General features: G+C 34.6%; 1 protein-coding gene across 1 annotated transcript; it reads left to right on the top strand.

The window, feature by feature from the left end:
* The first annotated feature begins 17452 nt into the window (after positions 1-17452).
* On the top strand, positions 17453-21591 carry LOC110704414. Its single transcript, XM_021882192.1, has 9 exons — positions 17453-18054; positions 18684-18764; positions 18852-19511; positions 19631-19766; positions 19869-20031; positions 20160-20288; positions 20536-20730; positions 20841-20963; positions 21033-21591. Exons 1-9 carry the CDS (start codon positions 17868-17870, stop codon positions 21123-21125), a joined length of 1767 nt encoding a protein of 588 aa, XP_021737884.1. The 5' UTR covers positions 17453-17867; the 3' UTR covers positions 21126-21591.

Consider the following 21591-nt stretch of genomic DNA (forward strand, 5'->3'; position numbering starts at 1 on the left):
TCCATAAGACAAAAAAATCACTTTTCTGAAACACACAAAAAAAGAAAAGAAAAATAAGATGATTTAATACGTAAATATAACACAAAATTGAAAAGAACAGGATCAATACTAACCAAATTTTTTAGAAATTTGTTGTAATGCCCACTGCCTTCATTCCAATCTATAATCTCCATTATCCCATGCAGTGTATTTGTATTAAAACATACCAAAAAATAGTGACCATTTTGATAAACCGGGAAAAAGAACAGTTGAACATCCTTTTTTGCAAATAAGCTTTTGCAAATTAATTCTTTTTCAGCAATTTCAGAAAACATTTGGTTTCTTTGATCAATGCTATCACTTTCATAGTGGACTAGGCACTCCTGATGCATGAACAAATCTTAAGTCAGCAAATTACTCTACAAAAAAATGAGCTAATAAGCAAACTACAACCTAAATAAGTAAATAAAATTAAATGAGCAACAGAACACATTAAAAAAAAAAATACAGTAAAGTAACCTTAGAAAAAGCTTAAACGAGTATGTAAACAAGAAAAAATCGAGTACGTAATACTTAAACGAGCAACAGACGAATATGATACTTAATGAGCAACAAAACACATTAAAAAATATAGTAAAGTAAAATAATATGAGCAAAAATCAACTTACATATGCGTAGGAGAAGCAGGATCTTTAAACTTCTCATTATAATTCAAAATAATAGACCAAGAAAAAATCACTTCTGCAGAAACTATTTGAGGTGGAGTTTTCAAAGTTGCAAGTTGAAATCTCATTGTATGGAGATCATCATCATCATCATATGCAAACACTACATCACTACAAAGAATGATAAAAAAAAATATTAATAAAAAATAAACAACAAATAAGAGCAATAATGCAGATTTAATCATACTCATTCAAAATGACACTTATAAGCGAGATTTCTCTTCATCAAAAACAGAATCTAGTAGAGCTTTATGAGCTTTTGTCAATGGTGTTTGGAAGTTGACAACTCAATATTTATAAGGCGATCTAAACATCATTGATGGATGCACTTTCCTATTTTTCTTCAAATTTTTAACCTGATTTGGAGTTTCCGTTTTCCTTTTAATTAAGCGCAAGTCGAATAGCCTCACTAAATTCCGCGCTGAAGTTGTTGTCTTAGTGTCTTTTGCCCTCTGAACTTCAACAACTCTAGTTGCTTGATCAGTTGGTTCTTCATTGATCTCAGCAACTTTTGCTTTAACTGATTTGGCAAGACAACAAGGTATAGGTGAAATGACTGGAGACATCTCCTGAGATGATTGTGGAGAATTGAGTCGTAAACTAAACGAAGGGCTTCCGCCAAATGTAGCAACTGAACTTCTTGTAACCCTTTTGGATGGTGATTTCTGAACATCAACACTTGGATTTTCAGCCTCTAATGAATCTCTAGTTGCAACTATAGGAGGAGGTTCGTGCTCGGGGATTTGATTAGCCATACAAACACTTTCAGCTGCAATTGATCTGATATCTACAGCTTCTGATTCATTGCACCCAACATTAGATTGTACAATGTTTGCGTGAACTGACTCACGATTATTATCACTGAACCTTAGAAAAGGCGTCCCAAGCTTCAATAACAGCATGATCTTGCCAATATTCTTCGTCTTGACTAAATAACAAACCTTGGCCTTCATTTAAAACTTCTGAATGCAATTTCTGCTCATCACATATCATCATAGCATCTTCTTTTAAATTTCTAATCTTCTCATTATTTGGAAAATGTTTAATTGCAGCTTTATGCTTTTTACCAAAGTCAATATACGCCAAAACTAGATTTGTAGATGCACTGGCAAGCTCCATTAAACACTTCTATATATATATAAAAAAATAAAAAGTATATGAACAAACAAGAATAAATGCATAATCTAATCACTTAAAAAATGAACAAAAATAATATGACCAATTAAAAAATGAGAAAATGTAATCTAATTCACTTATAAAATGAACAAAATAAGATGAGCATTTAAAAAATGAGCAAATTCAATGTTTGAATAAACAAGCATAAATCTTATATGACCAAAATTAATACCTTCTTTAATTTGGATCTGGTTCAGCAACTTTATGATTTTCTGTATCAACGGGAACATAATTTTCCTAAATGCAAACAAAAAAAAAAGGAAAAAAAAAAGTAGAAGAAATATTGATGAAAAGTAAAAAATGAAATTAAAAAATGAGCAAAAATAATATAAGCACTTAAAAAAGTGAAACGCTAAACATCGCCCGCAATTTACCATATAAAGCCCACAAATATGTTATGATTTGACCATTATGCCCTTTTGCTAAAATTGAGATAATCTCGGTGTAAAAAATGTGGAGCCGTACTGGCTCGCCGGGGGAGACCGGATGGCAGGCCGGAGATGCGGGGGACGCCGGAGGTACGTCGTCGTCGACGGAAAACGAGGTAAGTCACCGTTAAAATTCACGGTTTACCGTCGTAGTGGCTCCGGCGCCTAGGGTGGACGCCCAAACCGTAGCCTGGACGTCCAAGCCGGACGCCAGAACCACCAGAGTGGCGTCCAGGCTAGACGCCCAGACCACCAGAGTGGCGTCCAGCCCAGACGCCCAGACCACCAGACTGGCGTCCTGGGCAGACGCCACTCCACTGGGTGAGGCGGCCCTGCCAGGCGCCAGTCCAGTGGCTGTGGCAGCCCTGGCAGACGCCACCTTTAATAATTAATTTTTATTTTTTCCTTTTTGATTTTGTTGTTGTTTTTTATTTAATTTTTTTGTGAAAAAAAAAATCGAAAATGATTTTTTAAAAAAATTCGAAATGGGTTTTTTGTAAATTAAATTTGAAAATTCGAAATAGGTTTTTTTAAAATTAAATTTGAAAATTCGAAATGGTATATTTTTAAATGTAGTTTGAAAATTCGAATTGGGTTTTTATAAAAATTAAGTTTGATTATATATAATTATGTTTTTTTTGTGTTAATTATGTGGAAATATAGAAATTAAATGTATTATCCGTTAAATGTATTTATTGTAATATATAATTGATGCAGGAATATGGTGGAGACGGAAATGATTACAGTGAGATATTTGGACATGATGGTCCATTCGAAGAAGCTCAACAGGTGATTGATTGGGCAAAACAGGTTGCAATTGCAGCTGGATTTTGCTTGGTAGTAGCAACTCATAAATCTCAACGGGATGGTAGAATGGATCGCATTTTGAGATGTGACCGTTATCGCAAAAGAGAAGAAAGAGATTTTCGTACAGCCACTCGGTTTGACACAAAGCGGAAAGGTTGTGGGTGTGAGTTCAGAGTAAAGGTTCGACAACTACGGAGTCGTGACGGTTGGGAAGTGATAGGTTACTCTAAATGGGGGTATCACAACCATGAGATGATAGTATATGAAGAGGGTCATCGACAACTGAGCGGCTTAAGTCCTGCTGCGAAACTAGTTGTGAAAGAAATGAGTGATGCTCAAGTGAAGCCTGCTAAAATATTAGCATCTGTGTTAGAGAAATTTCCAGAAGACCATCCAAACCGAAGACACATCTACAACGTCAGACAGCAACCCAGGTTTGAACGGTCAGAGGGAAGGAACCCTATACAGCAGCTGCTACACCAGGCACAATCACGTGGTTACCTGTTCTGGTTTGATTCTGATGAAGATTACAGCGGAGGTGACTCATCTTTTCCTTGTGCATCCTGATTGTGCTAATATGATCAAGTCTTGGCCATTTGTGATTTTGATCGACTCAACGTACAAGACAAACAAGTACAAGTTCCCTCTGGTTGAGATGGTTGGGATGGCTCCAACGAACCAGAACTTTCTGATTGGTCAAATCCAAGCTGGCGAAGACAACGCTGGGGCATGTACGCCTCGACGATGTCACGATACTGAATGAGTCCCGTGTACAGGGTCCTGGGTACCCTAACACTAGGGTTCGGGCCGAAAGGCATCCAGTTCACTTGTACAATTACAACATATAAAATTTAATAACATGAATATAATATGTGCAAATAATAAAATGTAGACTCTATAAATAAACGTTACCTCTAAGGGGGACAGCCTGTCCAGCAATAACCGTATCGATCGGAGGCGGTCAACGGACTTCTTCTCCGAGCGCGGACTCCACGCACAAGCACGCGGCATCCCCTCATCAATAGGAATTGGGTCACGATGTGGTCGCAATGCAGGAAAGTACTCGTATATCCAAGTCTGCAATAGAGTCAGACACCCAGTGATACCTGCCGCGTCAGCCCGACTCGCAAATCCTAGTTGGCGATACAAATACGCCAACGTAGCCGATCCCCAGGAAAACTGGCCTACACTGTCGGGGTCACACGCCTCTACGATGTCGCGTGGCCTGAGCTTGTTTCCGCCGCTCTTATCCGGAAACAAGGTACATCCGAGGAGTAGAAAAACATAAGCACTCAGCTGTGCGTCGGGCGTCCTACGTGCACTCGGGTACAAACACCGCTGCAACACGGATGCGATCTTCACACCTCCGTGTTCCCAAACACCTAGCGCCTCGGTGTACAGTGCAGCCCTGTCCACCGCCAACAACTCCGCCAGCGAATCTGCCTGATCCGCATCAACCACAGCACAAAGTCGTTTACCCTCAACACGAATCCCCAGAATGGCCTCGACGTCATGTAACATGATCGTCATCTCACCGAACGGAAGGTGAAAAGAGTTTGTATCCGGCTGCCATCGCTCAATGAAAGCCGTGATCAGCGTACTGTCAATCTTATCGTGCATGGTGGCAGGAACGTGCTTCACCCCAGTGCCCTCCAGTCGCTCGAACATCTCGCTCTCCGCCGGCCAGGCCTCAGCCCAAGTACGCAAAAAACTACAAGTCTTTTCCCGGGTATGACATTTCAACAACCCCGTAACTGAAGGCCTCTCCTGGTCCTCCCAAATACGGGCAGCTATGTGTCCTAGAAAGCTAGGAATCACACTCCCGTCAACAGGCCCACCGGGCACCTCACTCCTAACAACCCAAGAATCATTACCCGCCCTCGACCGTTTCCTGCTTGCCCCAGATACAGTGGACGCAGATGATGTGCCAGATCTACTAACAAACCTACCACCCCTACCCTTACGCACCTCCACCATATGCGTCTCGTACATGTCATCAACCCTCTGACTGAATGGACCGTAATCATCATACGGTCCACTGCCATCGTCCACATCCTCATCTCATCTGCGCCCTCCTCCTGCTCCTCCTCCTGGTCACCCTCCTCAGCATCATCATCGTCATCGTCATCCTCATCCCGACGGTGGATCCGTTCTCTACGAACTGAGGCCGAAATACCACGGGATCTGACATGTCTATGCCCCGACCTCTCCACTGAATAACTTCTACTAAGAAGCTCTATATTCTTCCCCCCACCATGACGACCCTACACTAAATTTTAAAATATATAAACATACAAAAATTTATACGATAAATAATCATCATCGCAAATCAAATAAACTAAAAACATACAAATAATTGTAAACAAAATATAAACGTAGAAAAAATACAACGAAATTGAAAAAATTTATAAAAATAAACAACAAAATATAAAAACAATTCAAAATTATATTACAAAAAAAAAAAAAAAAAAATTAAAAACAATTTTTTTAAAAAAAAAAAAAAAATGGGGGGGGGGGGGGCGCCTGGCTGGACGCCCAGCCGGCGGTGGTGGCGCCAGATGCAGACGCCGCCACCAGTTGGCTGGCGCCTGGGCTGGACGCCACAGCCACGGCTGCGGCGCCTAGAATAAACGCCACAACCGTGGCGGTGGCGTCCAGCCCAGGCGCCAGCCAACTGGTGGCGGCGTCTGCATCTGGCGCCACCACCGCTGGCTGGGCGTCCAGCCAGGGCGCCCCACCGCGTTCACGGCGGTTTTCCCCTTTTTTTTTTTTAAACAAAATATACCTTTCCTCCTTGGGACATCCTTCCCTCCGCCGCCGCCGCCACTTCCTTGCCTTGCCGCCTCGACATTGCCGTTATTTTGAAATTTTTTTTTTTTAGAGAGGTTGAAAGAAGATGAGCAATGAAAGTGTGAGTGATGAGAGTGTGAGTGTTTTTTTTTTTAAGGTCAAGGGAAATTTTGGGAAACCAAGTGAATTTTGTGGGCTTTATGTAGTAATTTGTGGGCGATGTTTAACAAATCCCAAAAAAAATGAGCAAATTCAATGTATGAATAAACAAGCATAAACACTAGTCTAAAAGTCTCTTGACCCCAGCTAGATAAATCAATCAAATCTAAAGTTCAACCTAAAGGCCTTAACAAAATGAAAAAACAACAGGTGTAACACATGCAGGTGTAATTAAAAGCAAAATCTGATTTGACCAAAATGTATACCTTCTTCGAATCTGGTTCAGCACCTTTATCATTTTCTGACTGGAACAGAATTTTTCTAAATGAAAACAAAACAAAAAAGAAAAAGAAAGTTAGAAATATATGATGAAAAGTAAAAATGAACTAAAAAATGATAGTTAGATACCATCTTTAGCTTCTTGCTGCCAGAAGAAACAACAACAAGTTGGTTGTTACCAAAGCTTCCAATCCTCCCTTTAAAGAATTCCAATTTCTCACGTGTAGACAACATATTAGTTGTCCAACCTTTAAGAATTGGAATTTCTCTTTGAGCTCGAACTTCCTCAATTACAAACCGATCAACATAAAGAACTACAAACAAATAAGAATATGAATAAACAATCACAAACACATAAATAAAAAAAAATGTTGTAAAAATACCATAAGAAATAGCAAAGATCCGGGAAAATAACGAGTTGGACACTCGTCCCAATATAGCTTATTAGCCACAAGATGATAAGAATGTACTTTGACCAAATTCAAATATCTAATTTTATCCGTATCACCAAAATATTTCAGAATTGAATAATTCACATTCATGTTTTGTCCACCTAACATAAAATGAGAAAATTGAATTAAAGTACTGAGAGTGAGAGTGTGTTCACCAATGATAAAAAATGATAAGCTTGCTTAAAGAAAATGAGCAAACTAACTGAAAAATAAAACAAAGTGAATGTACTGAGCTCAAAGCTGAAATTATTTCATTAACGTATTGAGTTAGTTGAAATTAACTGAAATTAATTCATTCACCTGACATTAACGTGGATACACAAAGAGCAACAAAGTTTCTCTTGAACATAGGACCACCAAACTTGTGGTTCTTCAAATATGAGGCAAGTTCACCCAATTTAACACAAATTGAGTTCCTCTTGAATTGTTTTTTCCATCGCCTAACCACACTTGGATCTGTTGTTGCATCTTTTATATCTTGACCTCCAAGAGGAAACCCAAACACTTCATGCACATGTTGCTCAGTAATACGCAACGGCTCACAATCTGGTATGCACAAACTAGAAGTTTTGGCGTCAAAATGTTGCACCAGCCACAAACCCAAGTGAAGAGGCAATTGGGTCACCTTTAAATACTTTAACGACCCGAAACCCATTTGCCTAATAGATTTCAAGCGTCGGAACAATTCTCTACAACACTTACAACAGACGAAGGAGACATTCTACTTCGCAAAGAATCAGAAAAACAAAACTTTTCAGCTTTGATGTTCTTAGGAAATTCAACAGATTTAGCCTTCTCTGTACCTTTACCAGCAACCTTCTGTTTACCTTTACCAACAACCTTCTGCTTTTCTACTTTTTTTGCTCAAAATCTTTTTCCCTTTATCCATCATAGGCTCATAGCTAATGTTTTAAACCTCTTCAACTTATATTCTACTTTAAAAGTTTGATTATCGAAACATTGTGGCTGAACTTGTTGCGCAGAATCATTAACATCAAGAGCTTACTGCGATACAAATAAGCAAATAATCATTTATGGTACAAAAACACTAGTATATTAGGCAAAAGCAATAGTATACCACCAATGCTATTCATTTGGTATACAAAAGCACAGACTATTATACAATGAGTACACATAATCATTATCAGAACCACTAGTATATTGGGAAAACAATCAAAAATAAAATGAGCAAACATATAAATGAGAACAAAAATAAAATGAACAGAAATATAAATGAGCAAAAAAACACAAAATGAGCAAAAAAATCATAAAATGAACAAACATAGGAAAAATGAGCCAAATAGGGGACCAAGCATGAGAGGAACCATTAATGGTGTTAACCACTATCAAAGCATCTCCTTCAAGCCACACTTACTGCAAACCCAACCTTCTTGCCACCTGACAACCAAACTAAGCAGCAGCAACTTTTATTGTTTCAACTTCCCACCCCATTGGAATTCTTCGGACTGCAGCCATAAAACATGCCCCTCACTGTCCCTAGCTACTGCACCTATGCCACCAGATGAGTTCGAGTTGAAATAGGCATTAAAATCAATTTTTATAATGCTAGAAGGAGGGGCAGACCACGCAGCTACACTGTGAGACAGACCAGATAACTTGGGAGGGAAAACCTTCGTTGCATACATTTTGTAATCATGTATTAACTTTGCGAAACTAGCTGCCATGACATTAATATTCAGAGCCACACCTTCAAAAATACTCTTGTTCCTACAAAACAAAACTGACCATGCAATTGACAATAGCACACAAAGTTCCTCCTTGCTAATCTTATCAGCAATCCATAGCACTCTTTCAGCAAAAGGAGCCTGCATCGGGGACTCAGAAACAACTTTAGCATGTTCATAATTGTCCCAAATATGCCTGATTGTGGTACAGTCAAACAAAGCATGTGAAATCGTCTCCACCTCGCTCTCACAGGTAAAAAAAAAATGAGCAAAAATATACTACGCAAATGAAACAAAATTATAAATGAGCAAAAAAAACACAAAATGAGCAAAAATAATCATAAAATGAACAAACATAGGAAAAATGAGCAAACATAAAACAGAAATTATACAAAAAATTGAGCAACATGAGCAATTAATCACACATAAAAGAAAAACAATTACACCAAAAATATGAGCAAAAAGAGCAATTAATGACACATTAATAAAATTTAAACAGAAATTGAACACAATGATGGACACATTAATGAAAATAAAACAGAAATTGAAACAAAAATACATGAAACTTAAGAAGTATAATTAATACTCCGTACAAAATTGAGCAAAATAAAAATTGAGCGCAAAATTTTATATGAATTATAATTGAGCAAAAAATTCTGAAAAAATTGAGCACAAAAAGTTTATACGAAGTATAATTAATCACACGAAAATACATGAAACTTAATTCGAAGTATAATTGAACAAAAATACATGAAATTAATCATAATGTAACCAAAAACACAAACAAAAATTGAAAAAAAAAAGAAAGAAATTCCGCCATTGTAGCAACTAGAAGCAATTCTAAGCAAAATTTGGAAAATGTAGATAAAAAAATTGAAGAAAGGAAACGAAATTTTGGCAATTTTGGAAATTGAAGACCAGAAAGAGAGAAGGAAGAGAGAGAAAGAAAAAAGGAAGAGAGAGAAAATAAAAAAAAGTACAGGAAAACGAGTGAAGCATGAACCCAGGTATCACGTGTACAAGCAAAAACGCGTGAAATGACAATAATAACCCTGGGTACACCCAGGTACATAACACTAATTCTAACATTTCCTTATTTGGAAAGCTTTTAGAATATTTAATTTATTTCTCTCACCTAGTGGACCCACCATAAATCATATTTTATTAATCTCATATACTCTCTCCTCCAATTCTCTCAACTACTTTTGCTTTTTATAATTTTTTATTTTTCTACCTACCCTACAACCTCCATGTTTTATTACTTTCTTCAATTTCTCCTAAAACTCCGCGCATGGAGAAATGGAGCAAGTATTTAAAAATGGAGGGAGTATTGATAAAAAAAAAATTAAGTCAATGATGACATATGAAATATGAATAGGGTAAAATTCAACTCTTTTGTGAATACTCACTGTTGGGCCCATATTTCTAATAGGCCTGTAAGATATAGGGTTGCTACTAAAAAGATCCAAGCATCAAAACAGAAGAAAGAAAAATCAAGCCAACGGCTTGATTGATACAAATAAGGCAACAAAATCAATCAACAAACCAACAAGGCAACCGCACCAAAAATACGAAGCAGCAAGAAGGAAAGAAGAATAAAATATGAAGATCTTGTCCTTTGAATATTATTTTGAAAATATATGTAAACCACAGTAATCCCTAGGTATAAATAGCTAAAGAACATATGTAATAGCCTCATTCATACATTAATACTTGAGATATATACAAGTTACTTACAAATTTTGTGTCTATTCTGATCAAGGAGACCATCCTTACTCAGTATTGCCTTCTTGACTCTTAATTCATTGTTAATTTATTCGTCCTTTATTGTGTTATTGTTCTTGGTTATTGTGATTGTTATTTGCACAATTGATTGTTATTACCCCTGAAACCTTAGAATGAAGGTTTTGATGAGAGTAAAAATACAAAAAAAAAATGATGAAGTAGAGGAAGGTTGAAGAGAGAGAAAATGAATTTGAAATAATAATTTTTATTTTTATTCTTTTTTTTATTATTGTATATATATACTGGGTTGGGGGGTTAATTTGTAGTACGTGGGATAAATAAGTAGTGGAAAGATGGGGCTAATAAGAGGGTGTAGGTATATATATAATTAGGTTTAATTTGCAACATCTGCTAAACTTGTAAATAGACTTTTGGGCCAATATCCAATCAGATTTAATTATTGTCTCTATCATTCAAAATAAGCCACCCATTTCTCTCTTCAGAATTCTATGTATAAAGGGATGTATACACAAGAATAGATTAATTAATCATCAAACTTAAAAGATAAATTTTAATGTCAATTCATAGAAAGATTGATTTGAAAAACGCAATCAAAATTAAGTAGTTGTTTGGAATTAGACGTTTATATACTTGGTAACATGAACGTGTATTGTTTAATTGTGTTAATGTTCATGCATGTGATATATTCGAATTATTACTTTTGACCTAATATGTGAATGTATAGTATAGTAAACTCATAATAATTATAATAATTTGAATATTTGTGTAATTTTGTATTTTGACATAATCTATGAATGTATGGTCATGGTCATGCTAATGCATGAATAATGTATATGTATCCGGGAATACAAGATAGTGTTTATTATATATAGTTTGAGTTTTGACACTTGAACAAAAACGTCACATTGATTATTAACACATACTTTTTCTCCGACCTATAAACAAACGTAAAAACAATATTATGATTACACACCAAAGATAATTCAATGTATGTATATACATATTACATGGAGGATCTTCATTCGGGGCTCACAGGGGCCTGACCCCTACAATATCAGTAAGAGTTACTAGACATGCGTAATAAATATATTGCTTTAGATAAATATTATGTCAAGTGACAAATCTAGCAACTTTTTCAGGTGATTTTAAATAAATTAAAATTAATTTTGAATAAAACATATACTCCGTAAAACATAATACTTTTATTAAAAATTTTACGCTCGAATCATAACATTACAAATTTATTTCATAATATCAACTACATTTCCAAAATAATACATATTTTTTAATTATATTAATTTTGTACATTTACTATATTTCATCTATTGACCTATATAAGTTTGTGTAAATTAAATTTGTAGATCGAACTCGCTTATTATTTCCTTATGTCTATAAATTAAAATATTCACCTTTTAATTGTATGTAACAAGATTTTACAAGAGTTATGTTGGGTTGATTGACCCCATTGCTTTAAACTTGACTTTGCTTATATCATTGTTATTTGTCAATAATTAGATGTATATAATTATAATTAGAAGTTAAAACTTGACCCCCTATACCTTTTAGTCTAAGATTCGCCATTGATATTACATATTAGAACGTTACTCACTACAAATCTTACAAAGAGGTGGACATCATGTCACTAACATAATTGGTTTACTTGACAAGTGACAATAAAAACACCTAAGAAATAAATAACAAAGAAAACAATCAAGAAAAAGCTTTAAAACGTTATTTTCGTATAAAAGAAGTGCAAAACTTTTATAGATAGAATGAATAGCATAAATGATAATCGTGAATCCTCGTGGAAGTGTGATTATGGTACTTACTATCCTATATATACATAGCTTAGATTTGACATTTCTTCTGGAAAAAACAAACTTGTTTATTATTTATCCTCACTAATCAAATATGTATAAAATGGGGTTTTGATTATAATTTCTTCCCACATTTATATGGGACTGACAACAGTTGTGCTTTCATACATGGAAGATCGAAACAAAATGATTAATAGGCCGCGCTGTGCTAATTTTAGGAGGTTGGTCAGTAGGTCTAGTTTGAGTTCTGAAGTGTTTAATTTTATTGTACGTATATTATCATTCATATTGGATATATGCCAGGATTGCCATGAAGAGTTTACACAAATATAAGTTAGGTTATGTGTTGGTAAAATTTCGAAAATTAATTTAGTAATCGACCGTAAATTGTGAAATTAATTAATCGGTAATTAAAAAAAAAAATCCTACTTCATAAGCCACTTCAATGAAAAAGATCCTCCGTCTTTTTGGACTATGAATCTGATGACAATGACAGTCCTTCCTTTAATTGTAATTTGTCGTGCCTTCCAAATAAACCAATTCTAATGGTGGCCATGAAGGTGATCAAAAAGAGGAGAGAGAACAAGGGAAAGCAAAAAGGGTTAGAATGCTGCTGAATGATTTTCAACCAGGGAAAACCAAAGAGGAAAAAAAATGGAAACGACAAAATTGTAATTGAATATTTTGAGTGGTAAAAGGGTTAGCACACTATTCATAAGGAGATACCCATTTTGCTCCAATTTGGCTTTAAATGCACTTAATTAATATCTTTAATATCTCTTATAAAATGTATACTATGTATAATAAAATGAATTGCATATTGCATTTATACTTTTAATACTTTTGAATCAAACATATAATACTTTTATTATATAAAATTAATATTTAAATTTATTTTATCGAGGCCTTAAAATTTTACGCTTGAATCATAACATTACAAATTTATTTCATAATATCAACCACATATCCAAAATGATACATATTTTTAAATTATATTATTTTTGTACATATATTGTACATATATTATACATCTATTGATCCATATAAGTTTATGTAAATTAAATTAGTATACTGACTCGCATATTGTTTCCTTATATCAATAAATATCTACCTTTTAATTGCATGTAACAAGCTTATACAATAGTTATTATGTGGGTTGATTGACCTCGGCACTCTACACTTGAATTCTCTTATACCATTGTTATTTGTCAATAGTTAAATATCTATAATTATAATTAGAGGTTAAAGTTCAAAACTACTAGATCCTTATACTTTTTAGTCTAAAATTAGCCACTGATATAATATTAGAACTTACTAAAAATTTTGCATAGAGGTGGGCATCATGTCACTTACATAATTGGTTTACTTGACAAGTGACAATGAAAACACCTAAAAAATAAATAAAATGAAAACAATCAAGACAAAGCTTTAATTTAAAATGTTGTATTCGTATAAAAGAAGTGCAAAACGTTTTTAGAAAAACGAATAGTATAACTTTGGTAATACTTGATTTACACTTTGTTTCCATTGTAGGAAATGGAGGCATATGGAGGGATATATTATCATTCATTTGGATAACAAATAAGGAAGGAAAGGAATTGGAGGAGAGAGAAATGGAGGGATTAATTGTAAGAAATTGATATCTCTAACAATGGAGAGATTTGGAGAAAAACTCATCATTCTCCCCTTTCCTTCCCTAGCCTTCCCACCCTTTCCCCTCCCTCTCCTTTTTTTCCTTTCCTTTTCTTTATCCAAACACACCATTAGATAATTATAATATCTTGGCTAAAAAAGGGTAGGGATCATACAAATCATCCATATATCCAGCTTTGATACTGTCTACACCATTCGATAATTTAATCTAAATTGAAGACCAGACCATATTGACCATTCAATTCTGCACTCGAGGCATATATACTTGGTCATGGCAAGTCTTGTATAAGGCTGGCTAACGTTAATTTTATTGTAAGACGGTCAATTTGAGGGTAAATTTAACAAGTTTTATGGTAACCTTAATGCTTTTACGGGTAACTTTTAATTTGCAAGGAGTTTGATTGTATTTTGATGTGTAATTTCTCATGGATATATGCTATGATGGCTATTGGCTAATATGATTAATGTAATGCATAGATAAGGTACCTATGTCTTAAATGAGAATCATATATTAATCACTCATTTTTAATTATGAAGTTTTTAAAATAAATGTAAACTTAAGAGTTAAACTTTTTACTATAGCTCAATAATAAATCATACCAGCATTCTTCAAAAATCTAGGGAATAAGATTACTTATATAATTTTGTAATACGGAAGAAGAGAGTATTAAATTAATAATAAAAAAAAAACCAATCGTAATCAAGAATCTATAATCCAACATAACATCTTCTTGTAGTTTTCATGAATAGAACTTAAAACATGGTGGCATATATCATGAAAAACACCGAAGGAGGAAGGCCAGGGTAGCTACGTACCCCACAAAAATATATATATAGCTGTAAAGAAAAGGACACAACAAAGACACATCTCTCATCACTTGGTCATTTTGGCCAAATAATGCCATTCTTAAATTATTTATGCTACAAGAAGGAAGATTCATACATTACCACATCACAAATTAAATGATTTATGATTTGTGTTTGCCTAGATTTATGGTACGAAGATTTCAATGTATGAGTATTATATTACCTTCGTTTCGTTACAATAATTATAACTTTTAGAAGTTTAATAAACTCGGGCTTTAAAGCTTTATTACTTAGTTTGTAAGTTCTTTTCATTTGAAATAAAGCTTTAAAGCCCGAGTTTATTAAAATTTCATTTAATTGAGTCTGTATCTTTAATTTTGGTTTAATCATGCTCTGGTTTGATTGAATTTTGACCATACTTATACAAAGTACTATTTGAGATATATGACTATATGAGATTAACTGATTAAGTACGATTTTGTTATAATAATTTTTTTTATGTGTATTTTTAAATGTCTAATTTTTATTAATACTATTGATATGAAATCTCAAACATTTAGCAATAAGCTAACACGAGTAAGATCATTTGCAAGTAAGATGAGGGTGACTTTGTACTCTGTAAAGTTATAGGAGGAGATATTTGGTAAGTAGAAAATTAGGGGAAAATTAGTTTATTTGACTAATATTAGATGATTGCCACTATAATATTCTAATTGGGATGTTAGGTGGTGAGCTGATTGAAAGAGTTCATTCCACCAAATAAGCTTATTTTCAATAAGATATATAGGTCGTGTTTGATGAAAAGTTGAAAGCTGAAAGCTAAAACTGATTGTGTTAGCTGATTTTGATTAGTTTATTGTATTAATTGATTTGACTAACTTATTATATTAGCTGATTGTATAAAAGTGTTTGGTAAATGGTTGGTTTCTTAAAGCTGATTGAGCATGCAAAATGACCAATAAGGAGATGATTGGCATATTTAATTTTAAAGGATTAATTATTGCACAAAAGATAGATATATTGTTAGATAAATTTACATGCTACGTATATATTTTTTTTTTGATGCAACATGCTACGTATATATAATTGTGCATATAATTTATCTGACAAAAAAAAAAAAAAAAAAAAACTGATAATTTTTTAATTAAAAAAAAACGCATGAAAAATAATGAAAGAAAACTAAAAAAAATACACAAAATCGAAACAAAGAAAATTAAGGCAAAGATAATTGAGAAAACTAACCTTGAGATCTACTATGAAGTATGGAGTGGCAGTGGCTTAGGAGTGAATTGGAAGTGAAATTAAATTGTGCTAGTTAGTTGTAAACCTGGTAAATGGGTCGTTTGGGTCAAGTACAGGTCGGGTCAATTTTGGGTCGAGATATTTTGGATAAGTGAACATTCGAGCCGGGTATGGGTCGGGTCGGGTCATTTTGGGTTTCGGGTATGGCTCGGGTCAGGTATCGAATCGGGTCGATTTGGGGTTGGGTCATTTTCGGGTAAAGTACGTTCGGGTCATATTCGGGTTGGGTCAAAATTAGGTCGGGTCATGTTCGAGTTGTTCCATTTAATTTGTGGATCTAGCTCAAATCAATAATTTTATATTTTATTATTGTTATAATAAGAACTATCAATTCGGTTTATGAGTGTGGCTACTGTTGAAGATGAACAATTTAAATTATTTTTGGCACTAGACATTTTTAGTTCAATTATAAGGTAATTTTAGTTCGGGACATTTTGAGTATTGGGTCTGTTCGGGTCAATTTTGAGTATCGGGTTTGTTTGGGTCAATTTCTGGTCGGGTCGGGTCAATTCGGGTGTTGGGTCAGGATCGGGTCAACTCTATTTTCGGGTCGGGTATGGGTCGGGTCGGGTCAATTTCGGGTTTCGGGTCATTTTCAGGTCCTTGTATTTGGGTCATTTTCGGGTCATGGGTTAGTCATTCGGGTCGGGTCATCGGGTCTGGGTCAGGATTGTCAGGTCTAGTTAGTTGTAAACTTGTGATAGAGTTTGGTAATAAATAAGGGCAAATTCGTAATTTAGCTCATCATACCAAATCATCTTTTTGCAAAACGCTGCTCTTACCAACTTTTTCTAGAAGAGCTTATTTAGGCAAATCATCTCTTCCAATAAGCTTACCACCAAATACTACTATTAGCTTATTTGACTAGTCAATCAGTTAAAGTTGATCAAATAAGCTAATTTACTCCCAATAAGTTGTAAATTTGTGATAGAGTTTGGTAATAAATAAGGAGCTTTTTCATTAGCTTATTCAAGTAGTTTAAGGTGAAATGACAATTATAGCCTCATTTAACCCAAAAGCCAACCATAATAAAATATGTCAATATCCTTATTCGTTATTTTGCATGCTAAGACAGCTTTAATAAATCAGTTAATTACCAAATACTTTTATACAATTAACTAATACAACCAATTAGTCAAATCAATTAATGCATTCAGTTAGTCAAATTAGTCAGAACAATCCGTCAGTCAAAATCAACAAATACGACCAGCTTCTGCTTTTCACCAAATATGGCCTGTTGTATAATAAATGATGTGCTTTTTTAAAAAAGAAAATAAAAAAATGGTGATGTTTAGCACTTTAGCGTCGCCATATGATGTCTAATTGTTCAATATGGTCACAAGTTTAAATTTGGTAAAGCTCACTTGTCTCCTAATAATTCAACCTGAATCACTTACCTTAAATCCAAACTTTACCAAAATTTCATCATTACCCGAGTTAGTTCCAACCTAAATATTTTGATATTGATTTATCATAATCTAAAACAAAGACTCATCATCAAAGAACCAATGATCACTCAAAGATCACCAAATCCGACTTGACCTGACTCGAACGATGAATCCCTACCTCTAGGCCTAACAAGTAAGCCAAAGAAGTTTCATCCATATTATTAGTATACGTGCATAAGGCACATTATAAGGACGCTCGTGTGTGTCAATTAAACATCGTGGGGGCAACGCTACTCTAGTCGGACCCGGTTTTACTCATTATTTTTTTTTAATAACATTTGTTTCTTCATATCATTGACTTCATGTCTCACCTTATTTGTCAAATAACATTTCATAAATTCATTAAGAAGGAATTTGTCAATCTTTAGATTGAATTTTTCTCTGTTTTACAGAATCTAAACTGTCACCAAATTTTTTTAAGCTCTAAGTAACAAGATTATGGAATTTTTTGGTTATTTATTTTAATTTTGTTTGTTATTTTTTATGTTTGTTTATGTCATATTTTGCTTTACTTAGAAAGAAAGAGGCCATAGAAGAGGTCTCTTCAACTTGGGTTTTTGAGTTTTGAAGTTGCATTATTTTTTTAGAGAGAAAAGTTTAAGGGGGGAACAAAAATGGGGGCTTGTGCATCAAAGCCAGAAAGTTGTGTAGGAGGAAAATTGAAGTTCTCAAAAAGATATAGAAAAACAAGGAGGTCAAGGCTTAAGAAAAGCTTGTCTTGTACCAGTAATAAGCTGGTTCCTATTGATGAAACGACGGGCTTCAATGATCTTCCCTCTTACATTAATCCAACTTTTCGAGGTACCGTCATCAAATTTCATTTGTTTTGGTGGTGGGGAGGGGGTAATTGTTTATTTGGTGTATAAAAAGTCATGTAATGCAATAGAGGGAGTTTAATTTGATCATATAAAAATATGAAGATTAAGGATGAATAATGTTAAATACATGGAGATAATGTGATATCTTACATATATGATTCCAAGAGTATATCAGTATATCTGTATATCACTATACCAGTATATGGTCCATTAATATTTAGGTGCTTTTATCATGATTTTCCTCTAACATTATTGTGTATATTATTCTAAAAGTAGAAAGTTGATTACATATGTGAATGATATTTAGGTGCTATAATCTTAGAGGATATTCTTGACATGGATATGGGTGTTTTGGTGTTTTTTCTGACTAAAAAGTAGGGGGGTAATTTGTAAAGAAAATCTCCTAAAATTATACGAATCTCCCGGTCCCAAGACAAACAAATTGTGAAGATGGTGTACATTTTCATTACAGGAGACTAAGAATATAATATTTGCTTTACATGTAAATGTGGCGTATTAGAATTTGCATGATGAGATTCTTCAGCATATATCTGCTTCTGTTGTCCTAAACTATGCTCTTTTACCTGTTCCTGATATTTTCGGTGTCAACAGTCAGCTTGGATGAGTCATGGTTTGATTCCCACCCTGTGTTTGAGGCTGACTGGGATGACGATTTTTACAGCATTCAGGAAGGTATAAACAAATCATACGGAGTATTACATGTCTAAATTGTAAATGATCAATATATTTTATGGTAAGATGTCATATATTTGTATGCAGATTCCCTATCTATAAGAAGTTTTGATCATAGCACTTGTCCATCAACTTTGTCATCTCCAAAATGCCAAAGTCCTGGTTATGGTTGTTTTTCGGCTGTGTCCTCCTTTAGACAACGTAAAGAACAAGCTGAGGCAGAATCATTGAAAGAGGGAACTTCTTTTAGCTTCTATAAGGACCATTTGTTACAGAAAGATTACCAAGATCAAGAAGCTGATCATTCTCATGTTTTTTCGGATGATCAGCAGCTGCAAGATGACTGTGCACCAACAGAGTTTTCCTTCGATTGCAACCTAGATTTTTCTGATCAAAGCACAGGAAGTAGTGAAAATTCCCTGGATTTGCAGTTGAATGACTTGGATAAATCCCAATTGAAGCAACAGAATAATCTCTTTGATGTTAAGACATCTCTGCTAGTGGTCAAAGTATGCAGGCATAGGAATGAACATGAGGCTGTAAAAGCTGATGATTCATCTGGAGTAGGAAACTACCCGGCAGTCACAAACTCTTGTTTGCCGTGCCTCAAAATGTCAAATGTATCAGGAGCTGATAGAAGGAGATCAGTCAGTCCTAGCCCTCCTGGTACCAGGAAGAAGGCAGGGTTAAAGCCCTTAAAGGCACTCTCCTTTCGATGGAGGGATGAATATGCTACTCCTACTTTAGGTGAGGAGTTTTTGTTCTATCTTTGGTTCGTGTAATTCTGTGTCATTAAGATGAGTTTCATCTCAAAGCTTGAAATGCTTATCTTTAATTTTGTTAACATGTCATTTTGGGTTGTTCAGTTTCACCAAGGGCCCCCGTGAAAAGACCAATAGCAGGATCTCAGATACCTTACTGTCCACCAGGGAAGAAGATGTCAGATTGCTGGTCACCTATTGATCCTAACACTTTCAAAGTACGGGGTCATAATTTTCTCAGGTGACGAAACAATCCACAACTGATAAGTAATTTCTACATGAAATGTAATTATGTTATGTTTATGTGCTATGCCTTGAATCATCCAAAACTCTCTTGTGGCAGGGATAAAAGGAAGGATTTGGCTCCAAACCATGCTGCTTTTTATCCATTTGGCGTTGATGTCTTTCGATCTCATCGGAAGATTAATCACATTGCTCGTTTTGTGGAACTTCCACCCATAAGTTCTTCAAGAAAAATTCCTCCTATCCTTGTTGTAAATATACAGGTGCTCACCTTATTATGATCTTTTACCTAAGAGCTATCTGTCATTCTGATGGTTAAACATCAAGACTACTTTTCATGTTGTAAATCAAAGTTGCTTTTTCATTATTTTTTTTCTTTCTTTATGTTCAGATGCCACTGTACCCGGCCTCAGTTTTCAACCGTGAGCATGATGGAGAAGGAATGAACATTGTTCTATATTTTAGGCTTTCTGAAAGCTTCTCCAAGGATTTACCTCGTCAATTTCAAGACAATGTCAGGGTAAGAAGCAATCACTGTAAACTTTTCTTATTTGAGGCCTAATTTTACCAATATGGACTCGATAATTGTACATCGTCAATATGATCCTTTTCATGCTGATTGATTGTCAAAATATATATGCCAAAAGTTTCAATTAATATAATTTTATTTGTTGATCCTCAACTGCAATTAATTTTTTAATTCTTGTATCAAAATACTTCAAGGCAGTTGATTCATACTAATATGTACGTTTCACTTTCTTAATCAGAGATTGATACTGGATGAGACAGAGAAAGTCAAGAGTTTTTCAGCAGAGACAACAGCACCCTTTAGAGAAAGACTTAAAATCTTGGGACGTCTAGCGAATGTAGAGGAGCTCAGTCTGAATGCAGCAGAGAAGAGGCTACTTAATGCATACAATGAGAAACCTGTCCTGTCACGCCCTCAGCATGAGTTTTACTCAGTAAGAAATTTTTATATATTAGCCTTCAATTTACTATTCATAGCTATAATCTGAACATTATATCATATGCAATGAGAATTATGGTTTTCTAATCTCTACAACTCATACAGGGGGAAAACTACTTTGAGATAGATTTGGACGTGCACAGATTTAGCTATATTTGTAGGAAAGGTCTTGATTCAATTCAAAACAGATTAAGCCATTCTGTCTTGGATTTCGGCCTCACCATTCAGGTACTTGTTTCTTTTGGTGGTCAAGTCGATTCTAATGAAATTATTTTGACATATTTATGATATAATCAGGGACACAAACCTGAGGATTTGCCGGAGCATTTGTTATGTTGTATAAGGTTGAATGAAATTGATTACACCAACTACCGTCACTTGGCAGTTTGAGTTGAGACCTTCTGAAACTCAAAAGAGGTGAGAAGCTCTAAGTCATGCTCTTTTCATCCTAAAAGAACAAGAAAAAGAAAAGGCCTATATGTACCCGTTTCAGTGTTTCTCCTCTCATTTCCTGATTCCACCCCACAAAGGAAGGAGGTGTGAAATACCTATGTTTCTCAATTTTGCTCCTCTTCTTTTAACCTTGATTTCCCAATGTAAGTATCAAAAACATGTATGTAAAACTCTGGCGTATATTCTATCACTATCTCAAAGATTGGAGAAATCACAATTCTCAATGGAAAATATCCTGCTGTTTTTAAACCAAATGAATAACAGAACAGAACAAGCCATTAGCTTAATCCATGTTTATTTGAGTTAGAAAGAAAAAAACAGCATCAAAGCTGGGAAATTCCAACAATTTCGGACCAGTAGCCTAATTCCAAAAATAAAAAAAATAAAAAAAATTGAAAGAAAA

The sequence above is a fragment of the Chenopodium quinoa genome, unplaced genomic scaffold, assembly GCF_001683475.1.
Source record: "Chenopodium quinoa cultivar QQ74 unplaced genomic scaffold, ASM168347v1, whole genome shotgun sequence".
NCBI classification, from domain to species: Eukaryota; Viridiplantae; Streptophyta; class Magnoliopsida; order Caryophyllales; family Amaranthaceae; genus Chenopodium; species Chenopodium quinoa.